Genomic DNA, 16,459 nt, shown 5'->3' on the forward strand with positions numbered 1-16,459 from the left:
CTGAGGATGCTCAGAAATTCAGTGTCAATTCATGAAAGCAAGGCACAGAAGAATGTACGCGCAAGGATTTCATTTCTATAAATGTCACAAACAGAAGAAACCAAGACATTTGTTGATCAGGGTTACGTCTATATGTAAGGTCTAAGCTTACAAAGAAAATTAGTAGTGCTTAGCACAAAATTCATGATGGTGGCCAACTCTGGGAAGTAGAAACAGGGACAGTTTGGAGGAGGGACACAAAAATACTATGAATGACATTTTAAAAACTTGGGTGCATTGGACTTTATTTCATTACTTGCTCTCTCAATGATATGTATCCATTATATACACTCTTTGTATGTAGGATGCATTTTATAATAAAAATTTAAAGGTATATTAATCTCTCATCAAGTTGCTTCATCCTGAACCTGAGACGAAGTTTCTCTAGTTCTCCAGTGTGACCTGGAGTTCATGGTGGCCACAGTGCTCTGCCCGGTGGCCGGTAACAATAAATGAGCACTTCTATGAATTGTTAAATTAAAACAGAACACACTGTAATGTATAATTCCTCCCGTAAGATGCCCTAAAATAAGCCTGAAAGGTGTTACGTGGGCCTTTTCAAAACCTCAGCGATTCAGCCCTCATTTGATAGGTAATTTTTTATTTGAATGCATAAATTGATGCGATAGTTGTAATGTCATTAAAAAAAAAAGCACTGAAAGTGGAGAGAGTAAGACACTTTTGGGTGGTGGGTTGTGCTGGCATGTGCATCCCCCAGTATTTCCTGACGAATCTTCAGTGCCCAGCATAACCTGTCCGATTTTAACGTTTCAGACGAACCTCGTGAAACTTCTTTTGATGCATCAGGCAAACCCACACCTTCTGAACTGCAACGAAGAGAAGGCTTCAGGTGGGTCATGAGCATCTGGGACCACTGAGCCCTTCTTGTCCCCTTCACATCATATTGACCTTGTCCAGCTGTCACTGGCATTCTTATGAAATGGGGCAGCCCCTCCTGAGAAGCTCTGTGAAGCCGCCCGGCTCCAGCTTTGCTCCGTTACGAGAGGCTGTTAGTTGCATTTTTAGGTTCTGTTGTGCTTCATTGCCACTTGCTCTTCAGGCTTTAGACTGCCCGGGCGGTGCTTCCTGCAATGTCTCTGACTTTAAAATTTTCTTGTTTCTGTTATTTAACTAGTTTCTCATCATACCAAGTGCATGCCTGTTTATTAGCTTATTTTTAAAAAATAATATAGCATTTTTTCTGCACAGATATTTGCTAGTTTAAAACTTTGAAAATCTTAATGTTCCTTATGTTTTAATAAATATCTTTTTGAAAATTTCTAGGGTTCTTTTTACCACTCCTCTAAAAAGTGGTGCTACCTTAATTTATTTTCTAGCTGTTACTGTTTGACAGCAATGTTACTACCCCGAAGTTATTTTTGGTATGTTAAAAATAAAAATTCTAGATTACAAAGAGAAAAGTCTAGCATAAGTAACAAAATAATATAAAAAAATTGAAGGCAGTAATTGATCTGAATAACTTAAATCTTCTTTTTGTGTCTATGCCTCTGCTAACCTGAAAGCACTTTGTGCCTGAGATGTCTTGTTACATGCACTTCTCAGGTGTATGATCACCCGATAACCCTCTGGCTTAAGACAGGATGAGGGGTTTGCCCTACTTCTTATTTGTGGGGATTAAGTGTCATTGTTTAACGTTTATTCATTTTACTGCCAGAAATAAAGCGAAGGCGTAACGAGCGGAGCTGCAGGATGGCTTAGTGCCCCCAGGCTTCAGAATCAGGCCCGTGTGAGCGAGAGGGCAGTGAGCTTAACTTTAGCTACAAAAGTAGGCCTGATGGTAGATATTAGAAAAATAAGCAGAAATTTGTAGCTTCTTCCTATCTTTTTTCAAAATTATTTTTGTAAACAGAAGCCCCATCCTCTGTTAATTCTAGTTCTAACAGGAGATCACATTTTTCAAGATCGTATTTCTGGCTTCTTTCCCAGAGGATGGAGTATATGAGTGACCCCGGACTGCATGGACCCCCATCTGCCACACTTACACCTTTTAGGTCCAGTGTCAGCTTTGCCAAAACAGACATCCCAGGGCGGAGCCCCAGGGAGTGACTACACTGCTGGTCTCTGTCAGGCCCGGTCACCTCTGGTCTAGGGTCTGATGACTCTCAGACAGTTTTGCGCATGTTGGTCCCACAAAGTCCACCATCAGTGCCACCCACTTTCCATGCCAGGTTGGTCATGAGAGACACAGTGATGGGACCCTAGTGGACTCTCAGTAAACATGTGTTGGTTAGAATGACAATACTCCCTCACAAAGGGCTTTAAGGCAGGGAGAAGTCTCAGGCAGGTGCAGGACACACTCACATCTCATCCAACGGCGAGAGGGAGGAACCAGATAAAAGTGCAGAGAGCAGGGGACGAGACACCCATGGCTGAGCACATGAAGGTCATCATATGCCCTCCATTGCGTCCTTGTTATTTTGTGCTTCTTGAATTTGGGAGGGACACATAAAAATTAGCTGGGGGATACACGCAGCTGGAGGTGTAGCTGCTATGCAGTGCAGAAGTGATCTCCCGAGATGAGGACACAGAGCTGCCTCCTACTCCTTAGGCAGATGTGATTCAACCTAAAGCAAATGATGATAAAACCCTGGCAAAAATATCTTCTTGTGGTGGCTGACTTGCCTCACCCAGCCCATGAAGCCACGGAACTCGGATTCATGGACACAGGAGGCCATGGACCTGAGTAGTGAGGATCAGAAGGGAGAAAGCGCCACCACTGGGTTCCTAATTGCTATTAAGGTGAATTTTTCTTCAGGATGTATTGATTCTCAGTTTCAATTGTTAGTGAGTGTAAATTTGATTAATGCACTTCTATACTGCTGCCCCAATATGTTTGGATGTCACTGTTAATGTGTAATTTGTAAGGAAATAGTAATTATTTTATTTAGGATTAAAGAAGAAAAACGTCACAGAGAGGCTAGACCCAGAGTTCTGAAAGCACAACCGAGCAGTTACTTGTGCATCCGCCCCTCGAGCAGAACGTTTGTAGCACCCCACCACGCGCCTTACGCGATAGCCGTCACCGGGAGGCGTGACTGCGCCCCCGGGTGGGCGCTGCTCCCCAGGACGCAGGGAGACGTCCACCGAGGACGGAAGGGCATCGCGTCCTCCCAAGCTCGGCTTCTCAGGGGTTTCACAGTTGCCCCATGCGCGCTCTGCGCGCGCCGTGCTGTGCGCTGCCGCTCCGCCTGGAAGTGGCCAAGTTCAGGCAGCCGTTCGGGGCGGCCCCGCCGCCGCTCCCGCCCACCGCCCGCCGTGAGCGGGCTGCGTCCGGCTTCGCGCGGACAGTTGGGCGCGGCGGCCTCTGCGCGGCGCCGGCGGGAGTGCCCCCCGCGTCGCCCCCGCGGTCTGAGCCCCTCGTTGTTCCCGGCAGATGTCGCTGCGTCTGAGGGCATCGAGGAGATGCTGCTGAGAGCCGAGGTGGCCTGGGGCGGCAGCGTGCGGGAGCCCTGCTGCGGCCCCTCCGCGGCGCACGAGGAGCTGTACGAAGAGGTGGCCCACGACCCCCCCGGCCTTCCCGGCAAGCTGTGAGTGCCCCCCGCCCCACGCCGCCCCGACGGGGCCTAGGCTGGCGCCCGGCCCCCGCGGTCACCCCGCCATCCTCCCTGCCCACCTGGCGTTTTCCAGTCCCCGCTAAGTCTGTCTCTCAGCTCAAAGGGAGACCCTCCAAGCTGCGTGTCACATTTCCCAGGAGATCCCTGTGGACAGTGATGAGTTCGGCGTGAAAACCCTCTGAGATTTTAAACATTACCACTTTAGTTCTTTAATTAATTTGTCATCATGAGACCAAAGACACTGTTTTAAATACACTCCATAGTTTCACCTAAACTGACGTGGAAGGTTTCCAACAACCGTCATAGTGGCTAAGTTTCTTAAAGTAAGAAGTACAAATACTCACTTTTTTTCTCTCTAAACTATAAAACTAATAATTTTTTACTGGGTAGAATATCCCCTAAATCCGACGCATGCTCCAGCGAGGCTGGACCTTGAAAACTTTATCGGAGGTGAACGAAGCCAGTCAAAAAAAGCACATTTAACGTATGATGCGATTTATATGAAAAGTCTGGAACTGGCAAATTCACAGAAACAGAAGGTATATGAGCAGTGGCCACGAGTGGGGAGAAGGTGGGATCGAGAGTGACTCTGGACGTGGGGTTTCTTTTGGGGGCTGACGGAAATGTCCTGGAAGTAGCTGTGATGGTTACACAAATTCGTGGCTGTGCCAAAAAGCACTGCCTTACACACTATGAAAGTGTGAATTTTGTACCATGTGGATTAGATCTCAATAAAAGGCATAAATATATAAAGAAAAAAATTTCAGGTTGAAAACAAAATCTACGTTATGTAAGCAGGACCTTGAGGAAAGTTTTCCTCTCTCTGAACCTGCGTCTTGTCTGGCGGTGGAGTGGTGGCGAACACTGGGGGGTGTGGGGGTTCCCTGAATAAAGAGGACCATCTGCGTTCTGGACAACCTGAGAAATCATCAAGCAGTAGAGATGGAGGCCCGATTACCCCGATCAGGGACGGAGGCCACATCAGAGGACGTGACTAAGTGTGGCAGCTGGAAGGGTTTGTAAATATATCCCGCTGTTGGGCAGCTTTGTGCCAGGTCCAAGGCGCCTGTGAGCAGGGGAGATCTCCCACGTGCGGGGCTCCCCAGGCAAGGCTCAGAACAGTGGGAGGAGGAGAGGTCGTGCTCCCTGCAGGGAAGTTGGCTCCCGGAATGACAGAAGAGCTGAGGAGACGCGTCCCCAGTTGATCCATCGGAGAGTTCATTCCATTCTCAGGCGCAGAGGCAGGCTGAGGGTTAGCGTGACTTGCCGTCCCCTCCCAGGCAGTGGGAGAGGTGCTTCACAAGGCCGTTGTGGTGAGTGAGTGAGTCTGGCGGGAAGTCTGATTTCAGAGCCCATCCCATCCCAGGCGTTCAGAAACACTTAATTTAAAGCCACACCAGATGATTCAGAGGGTCAAGGCATGCACAGCTGCACTGGCCTCTACTTAACACTAAAATATACTCAGTACTGGATTTGATTTTTCGACTGTGTTGAAAAGGCGCTTAAGTTGTGTGTCAGACACGATGCTAAGAATTTCATGGCTTGTCTTATTCTATGGTCAGAGCCCCATCAACATTGTCTTACTTTCCCCAGATTTCAGAGCTGGGAAGTGACAAGTCAAGATTCACAGCCCAGCAGTCAGACCCCAGGTCATTCGTCCCGACACCACACGACCCCTCTCCTACTTCCACGTATGGAAAAAAATGGTGTCATATTTATGTGGGAGGAAAAAAAGAAACCCACAGAAACACAGGTTGGGTCAAGAGTAGTTACTTGGTAAGCTACCTTCCGAGTGGCCTGGAATTAACGGCTAGAGTATGTTGACCCTGCTCCTCGTGTTAGTGTATTCCCGACTCGCTGCGGTGAGGGGAGTCGTACGGATGTTTGCTGTGGAAGAATTTTACTCTCCAGATGTTGATGTTAAAATCAATACCCAGTAAGTTCCACTTACTTTTAGGATTATGTTATGGCTTCCAAGTAGGGAGGTGTGTATATATAAACGGAGTTAAAGTTTGAGTTAAAACCAGATTCTTCCATAATGAGTTATTTTGGAAAAGTATTAACCTACCTATGTGTCTATAGTTTGGGGTTTTTTTTTCTGCTTTCAGAAATAAAAGAAAGCAAATCAATCAGTTTGACCAGAGTACTTTTTATTGTTTTTTATGTGATTGATTGAACAACATATTTTAAACAGATTAATCGGTGGCTTATGTGTCCTCTGCAGTGAAGTGTAGCTGTTTCAATTACGTTTCCCCCTTGTTGATACTGGGCAAAGCTTTGAAACTTGGAGATAAGTTTTTTTTTTTTTTTGAGAGAAATTAAGCCTTTATTTCCTTGTTTCACAAATAAAGCTGGCCGTTTTGGCCGCTTTTGGTGATTAGTCAAAGAGACCAAATCCCATATCCTCGTCCGACTCCTCTGACTCTTCCTTTGCTTCAACCTTGGCTGGAGCCGCGGCGGCAGGAGCAGCAGTGGTGGCAGCAGCCACGGGGGCAGCAGCCACAAATGCAGATGGATCAGCCAAGAAGGCCTTGACCTTTTCAGCAAGTGGGAAGGTGTAATCAGTCTCCACAGACAAAGCCAGGACCCGCTTGTACCCATTGATGATAGAATGGGGCACGGATGCCACAGTTGGGTAACCAATCGGCAGACACACGCTGGCAACGTTGCAAACACCCTCCAGGAAACGAGAATGCAGAGTCTCCTCTGTGATGTCAAGCACTTCAGGGTTGTAGATGCTGCCATTGTCAAACACCTGCTGGATGATCAGCCCAAAGGAGAATGGGGAGATGTTCAGCATGTTCAGCAATGTGGCTTCGCTGGCTCCCACTTTGTCTCCAGTCTTGATCAGTTGCACGTCACTCAGGATTTCAATGGTGCCCCTGGAGATTTTGGTGGTGATGCCCAAAGCCTGGAAGAAGGAGGTCTTCTCGGGCCCGAGACCAGTGTTCTGGGCAGGCACGGTGACCTCACACCGGGCTATGGCACCAGCACGGGTGGCAGCTGGCACCTTATTGGCCAGCAGCATGTCCCTGATCTCAGTGAGGTCCTCCTTGGTGAACACAAAGCCCATGTTCCCCCGGATGTGTGGCAACAGTTTCTCCAGAGCTGGATTGTTTTCCAGGTGCCCTCGGATAGCCTTGTGCATCATTGTGTTCTTGCCCATCAGTACTACAGCCTTCCAGCGGAGGGACATGCGGATCTGCTGCATCTGCTTGGAGCCCATGTTGTCTGCTCCCACAATGAAGCGTTTTGGGTAATCATCCAGGAGTTGGATGATCTTTAGGAAGTAGTTGGACTTCCAGGTCGCCCTGTCTTCCCTGGGCATCACGGCGGTGCGTCAGGGATTGCCATGCAGGGTTTAAAGACGGTGTCACTCACACAAGGACGCCTGGCGAGAACGGAGATAAGTTTATATTGAAGTTTGACCTTCTTTTCATTGCAGTCTGCTGTTACTTTCTTCAGAGATAGAATAGAAAATTAAATCGAACATCAAGTCAGTTATTTAAGGGTCTTTTTAAAACTCTGAACGGCTGTTCTCGCACTTGACTGCCGGTCCCTGTGCCTTCCCACTGACCAGGTGCCTCCTCTCTGCGCTGTCTTTTCCGTCCTTAGCTGTCTCAGTGCCTCGCTGACTGCTTTTTTTTTAATGTATATATTTTATGGAGGTCCAGTCAGTTCCCGGTGCTGCGGCAGTTTCTGGCGCACAGCGCAACGCTCGTTGACCGGCCCTGCTGCCGTGTGTGCCCGTCGGTGTCTGAACGTGGAAATGCTCTCCTAGGGCTCGCCCACTGAGACCCTGAAATGTGCCCACTGTTGTTTCTCACCTTCCTTTTCCTGGAGTCCTGGAGTTCGAATCCGCAAGAACCCTGCACAGGGTCTGTGTGCAGCAGAGCAGTTCACTAGACGCTGTGGGTTCTCGCTTACTAAGGGTAACAGCAGTGAAAACCAAAGCAAAAGCCAGCTTCTGGCTGCCAGAGGGTTTCTTCTCTGATCTTTGCTGCTCAACTGAAAATAAATGCAATGTGCGTATCAAAGCAATTTCAATAATAATTTCCATCTATGCATTTTTAAATTCCATGACCTACGATGGCTAGACCTACATTTTATTGCCGGAGAAACAGAAGCGCAGAGGGGTGACAGACTTAGGGCACAGACGTCAGGGCGGCTGCAGTGGGAACCCATGCCTCTGGGTTCTGTTTCCACGCCCTCCGCCCTGAGGCAGGACGGGGCTCAGGAGGGCTGCGCGGCGGGCACCGTCTCGCCCTGCAGATCTGAAACCACTGACGAATGAGGGACACAGCTATTCTTCCCTGCCCTGCCGGGTGAACGCCACGTCGCTGGTTCCTGTGGGACAGTTGTCCTGGTAACTTTCCTGTGACCCTGAATGACCTGAGCGTGCCCAATTCACCGCGGCTTCCGTGAACATTTAGTAGTAAAAGAGCATCACCTGAGATCAAGCCCCGCCAGGCTCCCAGCCCGAATTCGGCAGAGTCATTTGGAAGCTCTTGTGCTGTCGCTCTGGGTGGCAGGGCAGTTGTGGCCGCCGGTGAACAGTCTGGATTTTGTTAGCATGTCGCCCGCAGGGGTGTGTGACAGCAGTGAGACACGGGCACACAGAGCCCTTGCGTCTATACTGAGCTTTCTTACTGCTACTGTTTCATAAACATTTTCTGTGATCAGAAGCATCCATCCTTTACACTCTCTTTATGCATGAAAGAAAGAATATGTAAACCCAATTTCAAAATGTTAGCACTTATCATTAAGAAAGGGAACCTGTCTTATTTAAAGATGTTTCTTCTTTTGAGCAGGGATGCGATTTGCAGTGAAATCTCATTATGCAAGCTTCACTGAGAGAACGCACTTTTAGCTACAGCCCCGACTTCACTTCTCAGCTCAGAGCATCGTGCTTTGTGATCGAGCCGGGGATGCTCTGCAAATCCCCTGCTGCTTGTCTTTGCCCAGCTGGTTCTGTTGTAGGTTAGCACAAAGGAAAATAAACTAACATCCCTTGCTGTGGCTTGTTCTCAAAGTTCCTCCTCAAAGGATAGGTGTTGATCTGAAGTGGTGAATCTTCAGAGAATGAGACACAGATAGCATGAAGCAAATGGAAAGGTTTCTGTTGGAGAGGCCGTGTTGGCCCCACATCTGAACCCCAGAAGAAAAGCAGGTGACGTGCTGGCCACGGCCTGTGCCGAGCACTGGGAACAGACAGGAGGATTTAGTGCATGTGGTCTTGGTCTTTCCTCCACAGGTAACTCAGACCTGCCAGGTGTTCCGCGATCGCATCTCACGATTCAGGGAGATCAGTTTTTGTGCCCGGCCTCTGTTGTTAGGAAGCTTTGAGGGGTGCCAGGGCCAGTGCTGGATGGCGGCTAGCTCAGCCCAGAGCTCTGCTCTGACGTTCCGTATAGCGTGTTCTAGTCTCTTGGCCACCAAGGAGCCCTGCTTCGTTCCTCTGTGCAGAGCTAAGACGGCACATTCTCTGTCTTGATCCTATAAAATGCGCACCAGCTGGGAGTGAACTGAAATATGTAGAAGTCCTTCAAAATGATACTATTTTAAGCTCCATCAGCACTTGTTAGTGGCAAAGTCGAGCATCACTTGGGAAGATGGACAGGAGAAGGAGCCCCGGGACTTCGGTAGGACTCCTAACGTCTAGTCATTCGTTCTGGACCAAATTTGCGAATGCCCCTTAGCAGAGCAAAGGCCCTGTGGTTACTCCTGGCCCCCAACCCAGACAAATTCCTGTGTTACTTGGGGCCAGTTCAGCGAAACAAAGCCCTCAGCATAGCTTGGTCCACTTTCCTTAGAAAGGCGGCTCACACACTTCTTAGTGTGGCTCCAAGCCAGCCGCCCACGTGTTACCCAGCTTCCCCTCGACGTGTACTAATGAGCCCCAAGGTTACTGAATCTAGCGAGTCTAATGGGTAGAACTTCTAGGAAAACTGTTGTTCTCCTGATTCAAGGCACAGATTTTTCAGGACAGCCTCGTTGTTTTCTGCCCTTTTGTTCCCTTCCTGCCTGGGACATAAAGGTGTTACCTGGAGACGCCAAGTGTTCTTGCAACCAAAGAGTGAGAGCCACTTGCTAAGAATGCAGAGCAGGAAGCTACAACTAACCCGAGTCCTAGACGATGTCTTCAAGGTGGCCAGCATCCCTGGGCTGTATGTTTCTGGCTTTCTTCTTATGAGAAAAATAACCCTTCGTTTCAGGACACTACCCTTAGTTTCTGATCAGTGCAGCCCACGGCAGGACCGCTTGGAAGCTAGTTCGCCTTCGGGGCGCTGCAGCTGGGGCCGCGTGCCCCACTAAGAAAAGCTGTGATAATGGTAATACTCTGACGCTCCCCAGGGTGTCCTCATGTCCCCTGTGGCTTTTTATGACCTTAACAACTTTTCAGTCCATCACTTTCAGAAGTGTCCTGTAACTAGAGTGGGTGCATGTCCTGCTTTGGTCCAGTTCTAGTTAACGATGCCTACTTACCTAGCGTAGTTATTAATACAGCCCTCCTTCAGCTTAGAAGTGTCCTAACTACCAATTTATATTCTACTTATGGAGGGAACTCTGGGATAAAATTTTTTGTGTTGTTTCATTTCAGATGAATACTTTAAAGAAAGTAATTAAATGGACAGTTGTTTCAGCTCTGCTAATTCATGTTTTTGTATTATTCTTTAGATTGTAAAGGACTTTTGCATTTAAACCTCACTTGATATATACAAAATTCTTTCCTTTAGTGGTAAATTCTTTGAGAAATCCAGCCTGTCTACTAATCAGATATTATGACTACATTGTTAAAAATCTGAAGAATGTAGCCATGAAATCTTGCTAAAGTGGTCGATCAATTCCCTAAGAATTTAACTTAGGAAGGGATTCTATAGTCTCGCAGGGGACAGAAGGAAATGTCGGAATCTAGGGACATGATGAGACACTGATAATTGTTTAATCTGGTTTCCGATTTAAACGATCCACACTGTCTGTCCCTCAGATACTCTTGGGTAGCCAGTTGGCCTTCCAGTGTTGGCTGAGAACTGGACTCACTTAGAGGGGAGGTGAGGGGAAGGTAGGCATTGATATTTAAGTTTTTCCCTGTATTTGAAACTGTTCCTTTCAAGGCGGTTGATTCCATCCACCATATACATTCAATATTTTCTTCTTTTACATTATAAACTGTGTGTGTGTGTGTTCTGGGCTTGCTCTAATAAGAAAGTTTTACCAAATTAACTTACAAAAAATGTCTAGAAAATGCAGTAGATTATTAAACATCTCTTTGATTTAAATGAATGAAATGTTGTATCATGTAAATATTGTTCATTGAATACCTGTTCAGCAAAATAAACTCATGCTAATGAGTCAATTCTAGCAAATGTAACCCTTGACATAGTCAGGAACTCCCTTCATCCATGCATGGAGCTTCTTGGTTTAACTGATTTTAATTTAGAGACTTAAAAAAAGAAACTCTTTGCAGGTATCTGTTGAGAATTCCTAAGATGAATATGAGGTATCTTAAACAATGTAATTTCCAATCCAACCACAAGTGACAACAATGTTTTTTTTTTTGTGTTTTAGACACAAGTAATATTTTACCAAAATGTTTTCTTAAATTGTAAGTTTTTTTCTCTTACAAAAATTGAAGTCATTTTTGGAGGCCAAAGATCACAATTAATTCAGAACTCTAGGAACTGTTTCATTCATCATTAATCTTCAGATCAGTATTTTATTTTATTGATGTAGAAAAACCCCTGTTCCCTATAATAAATAACTCATGTAGCTATGTTTCCTGGAGCAAAATTGAGAGCTGTCTATCTGGTCCATTTACTTTAACCACCAAAATAACTGGGTCACATATGCCATTTCCTCCCCTTTGTCTCTGTTAGGTTTGTTTTCCTTGTTGGCCCAATATGTGACCATGTAGTCAATTTTATTTGTTCTCTTTAGTTTTCTAAAATTGCTTTAGTTATAATGGGCAATAATTGTCATCTTTGTTAGTTTTATTATGTTTCTGTTTCCATTTTCAGAAATAAAATCCCAGTTCCTACAGGCACATTCGCTCTGCATGAGATGCTTTTCATGTTAACAGAAATAAGTAAGTCTTGAATAAATCCAGCAGAGTTCAGAAATTGGCTGTCTGCTGACCTAACGCCTTCCGCGGGCAGGCTGCCGTCACCACTCCTGCGTGCATGCAGACTACACGTGGATGGCAGCTCTTTCATTTGCCTTATGTTTATGGGGTCTGCCCTACCAAAAGCCTTCTTTTAGAAAAATATACTATTTAATCTTGTTTTTCCTTTCTCACTGATAAATGTCTCGCCCTAAAACTTTCTATTTTTAATAATCAGCAGATTTTTTCATTGAAGAAAATTTGGGAAGTGCAGAATAACATGTAGAACCATTGGGAAAAAAAATGTCTCATTAGTATCAAAGAAAAACTGCACCAGAAAAGTTGAAGATACAAGAAAGAATTTTTCCAAGAGTATTGCAGGAACAGAGAGAGATTGAGCTGAGCTCCCAGAAACTAAAGGCCAGAGAGCTTGATGGCCCTGGGCTTGGAGGACCAGTGCTGGGGGAAGTTGTCTGGAGGCTGGTCAGGGCGATGAGGCATCCACTTTGCGCACTGGTGCTGTGGGGGTTAGACTCCCCCCCCCCCCCACCACGGGGACGGGAGATGGGCACTGTCAGCCATGATGATGACCATTTCCAAAGGATGGCTCTCAGGTCCTTGAGAAAGACATCCTGGGTTGCAAGACTGGGAGGGGCTAATAGCTCAAAGGGGAGGAGAAAGCATTTTACAGCTGTGAGTTCTCAAGGAGAGGTCAGAGTTCTCGAGCCGGGGAGAAGCCTGCCTAAAGTTGAGCTGAGTTGAGGGGAATGTTACCTGCATCTTTGTCATTAGTCCACCTTTTTGATGAAACTACTATTAATGTGGCATATGTCTTCTTGTCCTTTATATGTTTCTTCTTGTTTATTAGCTGAATTCTTATTCTCCACAGATAATTGGAACTTATTTTTGAAAAATTAATTTTATATCATAAATATTTTGCCATATGCATAAATATGTAATGAATATTCAAATAGCAGTGATTCCTTTGCTCATTCCTTTTTTTAGAAAAATAGCATTTTAATACGTTTATATTCTACAAATGGATAATCAGTAAAAAATTAAATATATAGAATTAAGTTATATGAATGCTATTGTTAATCGCAGTGGTTACAGATAAAATGTTTCATTTTAAAAGTAAAATAGAAACCTGAAGGAAAGTTGTTGTATAGATATTTAAAACATTAATACATGCCATCAGCCTAGGTGCATGATTTTCATTTTCTTAGAGAAAAAATCTGTGTGACTAACATGTTGCCATTCAATCCAACTGAGTTATTTAGAGTCATTGTTTCTTATATGAATGAGAGTATTTGTAACTAGCTACGTGCAGTTATTTATGGTTAGCAGTAGGTCCTAGAGTGTATGACCTATGATATTATCAAGTGTGTAAATGATTTTTTTTTAAAATACAGATGAAAAAAGTATACAAAGAGAGATTGTGCGTTAGTGTCATGGAACTGTAGGACTTGAAATACAATTAGATATTACTTAGTCTAACTCCTGCATTTGGCAAAGGTGGAGGTGTGGCCCAGAGATTTTGAAGGTCTTAGCAGGTCAGGTAGAACAGCCAAATTGGGGTAAAAACTGACTTCGAATGAAGTCACTGTATTCCTGGACCCATCTTCTTTGCAAGCATAGCTTTAAAGGAGCCTGCTATTAGATGTGAGACATGAAAGGAGGATTTCAGCCATTTTAATAAACTTACCATTTATTCCTCTTAGAAATTCTTTATAACTGATGACTTTACTTATTTCATAAGCTATCTTTCTGGTTTCTACCTTGACCAATCTAACTATTGCTTTATTAGTTGCTTTATAGTCAAAAGATTCAGTATATGCAAAACCTCTCTTTAATTTTTTCTGTTTGTTTCTTAAAATTTTCTTACAATGCAGAGAAAGGAGATGATAGATGCAAAGAAGACAAGTAACACAATATTTCAACAGGGTGAGGGTGGGGTTTTAGTGTAGGCAGCATGACCCGGTGAGGACAACACAGCATCTGGGGCTCAGATCCCAGCTCACTGTGTGTCTGGGACGAGTTGGTCTCCTCTCTGGCCCTCAGTTTGCTCATCTATAGAATGGGCATAAAAGCAGTGTGTAACTAGCCTACCACATTGTCAAAGAGTTCACATGTGTGCAGTAGAGCTTGGGACAGAGACTGTCACACATTCAGTGCCACGTAATTACTTAAATATTTTGCAAGTGTTTCACTCAAATTGTAGAAAGTATCAGGGAACCACAGTTGTCTTCAAGTATCTGAAGGGCTCTCAGGTCAGAGAAGCTGAGGGCATGTTCTTGGAGCTCTAGGCACGATGGATGCAAGGAAAAGTAGACCGACCTTGTTCCAGGGTCACTCATGGAAGAAATAAGGCCTCTCTGAAGGCTGTGAATACCTTTCCCTTGACGGTATTCAGGCAGATCTGGACGTGAAAAATGCTTACGCATTTTCTTTATACAGTGAATTCTTTAAATGAATAACTATGCCATTGGGAGGGACCCCACTCCCTCCCATGGGCCCTGAGCATCTTCTGCATTCCTGCTCAGTTGGTCAGACTGCAAGGCCTATGGAGTTAGTCATGCAGGCAACTTAGCAGCTGGAGGAGACCACAGTGCTGGTCCCATCGTAGGGGCACTGGCTTATCAGCTACTGGGTCCAATGCTGCGGCTTGATCAGACTTCTGGACTCGTGGCCGGGTTTCTCTCCCACAGCACAGCACGGTGCACCTGTAGGGGTCCACTGAGGTCCTCCCATGTCGCCCCCTCCCACCCCCGTGGGACGGGGGTACAAGTCAAACCCGTGTCCACACAGAGTGTTGTCCGTGAGCAGCATGCCCCCGTCTGTTATCTGGGGCCCTCCTGTCTTCCGCACCCGCCGTACGTGGGACTAGGCTCCCCTGCTAGCTGGTAAGCGGCACAGATTCAGAAACGGCGGCTCCTCCTCCTGCGCGCTTATCGCCCGGGCCTCGCGCCGCGCCGTGTCGCCGCCCCCACGCGGCCTCGCCCGCGTTCCTTTCGCGGGGTGGTTACGTAGCTGCCCAGGCGGCAGAGCCGCCGCCAGGCTCCGTCGCCTTCAAAACGTGCGCTGGCGCCGCCGTTCGGCACCGCGCAGCCCGTGCTTCGTATGTGTCCCCCTGCCCCGTGGCCTGCGGAGAGCATCGTCAGGGACGGAAACATCGTCAGGGACGGAAACGCTGAAAACCGTCGCGTGGAGCTCAGAGGGAGTGGCAGTGGCCGACCACGTGTGCTCCAGCTGTTCCTGCCTGGGCCTCGGGCCTGCCCCCTCGGCCTCTCTGGCCCCCGCGCTCCTGCGACACAACACGCAGGCCGGCTGCGGACCACGAGCCTTCGCATCGCTCCCTCCCTCCCCGTCAGGGTGAACGCGAAACAACCGCTTGTGTTTCAGTGATCCACAGCTGGAAACTGAAATATAAATACATCAGTGATGGCATAAGGCATGCAATACATCAGAATACATCAAATTATCTGCAAGATTTTAATGCTGAAAGTGCAAAATACTGATGAGAGAAATTAATGAAGGTCAAAATAGAGAAATACACTGTGCTTAGGGATGACAAAATTTGACATTGTTTTGTTTTTTAATTTTTGTTTCTCTTTTTGTTTGGGGGGAGGAGGTAATTAGGTTTATTGATTTATTTATTTAATGGAGGTACCAGGGATTGAACCCAGGACCCCTTACATGCAAGGCATGTGCTCTACCACTGAGCTATGCCCTCCCCCTTGACCCTGTTAATAGGTTAATTCTTTACAAATTGATTTCTCATTTGGCCACAATGCTAATCAAAGTTCCAACAATTTTTATAAAAATTGACAAAAAGATTCTAAGATTTATACGAAAATGCTAAACCTCAAATAGCCAAAATAATTTGAAGATGAAAACAAAGTTGGATGACTCATATTGCCTGATTTCAAGCCTTACTGTGAAAGTACATTAATCAACACAATGAACGTTGGTGTAAGAATAAACTGTTGTATCAGTGGAACACAATGGAACATCCCAAAATAAACCTGCAAGTATGTGGCCAACTGGTTTTTAACAAAGATGTCCAGGTAATTGGATGGGGAGAGATGTTCTTTTCAAAACTGATGCTGGAACATTTGGACAGCCATATGAAAAAATAATGAATCTCAACTTAAATACAGCACCATATACAAAAAGCCATGCACGATGGATCATAGATCTAAGTGTAAAGCATAAAACCATAAAATTTTTGGAATAAAGCCTAGTGGAAAACCTTGTTGACCTTGAGTTCAGGAAAGAAGTTTTAGATAAGACACAAATCATAAGGGAAAAAATATTTCTTGAAACACACTGTTTAAAAAAATGAAAAAAATGAAAACACAAGACACAGACTGGGAGAAAAATACTTGCCACGTGTGTATCTGATAAAGGACATGAATCCAGAATCTGTAAACTCAATAATCTGACATCAAAGAATCCAATTAAAAAATAGATTTGAATGTACAGTGTACAGAAAAAGGGATTCGTATGTCAAATAAGCACATTGAAATGCAAATAAAAACCACAGGGAGGAGCCACCAACACATCCACTTGAATGGATTAACAAAACAGACAAGGATGTGAAGCAAGTGGAACCCCAGCCTGTGGCTGTGGGAAGCACCAGTGGTTCCCCCACTTTGGAAACAGTTTGGAGTCTCCTTGGTACTCAACCAAGAGAAATGAGAGCACATGTCGGCACAAACGCCTGTGCATGAATATGTGTGGA

At 45.7% G+C, this 16,459-nt stretch overlaps 1 protein-coding gene and 1 pseudogene across 1 annotated transcript in view; one reads left to right on the forward strand and one right to left on the reverse strand.

Moving 5' to 3' along the window:
• The window catches only part of MYO16 (myosin XVI), a 440,032-nt gene that overhangs the window by 171,497 nt on the left and 252,076 nt on the right, over nucleotides 1-16,459 (forward strand). Inside the window, exons 9-10 of the mRNA XM_072976531.1 lie at nucleotides 814-889; nucleotides 3,434-3,587. Coding sequence (XP_072832632.1) covers nucleotides 814-889; nucleotides 3,434-3,587 — 230 coding nt within the window. The remainder of the gene's footprint in view (nucleotides 1-813; nucleotides 890-3,433; nucleotides 3,588-16,459) is intronic.
• Nucleotides 5,917-7,005, reverse strand: LOC102530973 (large ribosomal subunit protein uL10 pseudogene; annotated as a pseudogene).

Source organism: Vicugna pacos, chromosome 14 (assembly GCF_048564905.1).
Source record: "Vicugna pacos chromosome 14, VicPac4, whole genome shotgun sequence".
Lineage (NCBI taxonomy): Eukaryota > Metazoa > Chordata > Mammalia > Artiodactyla > Camelidae > Vicugna > Vicugna pacos.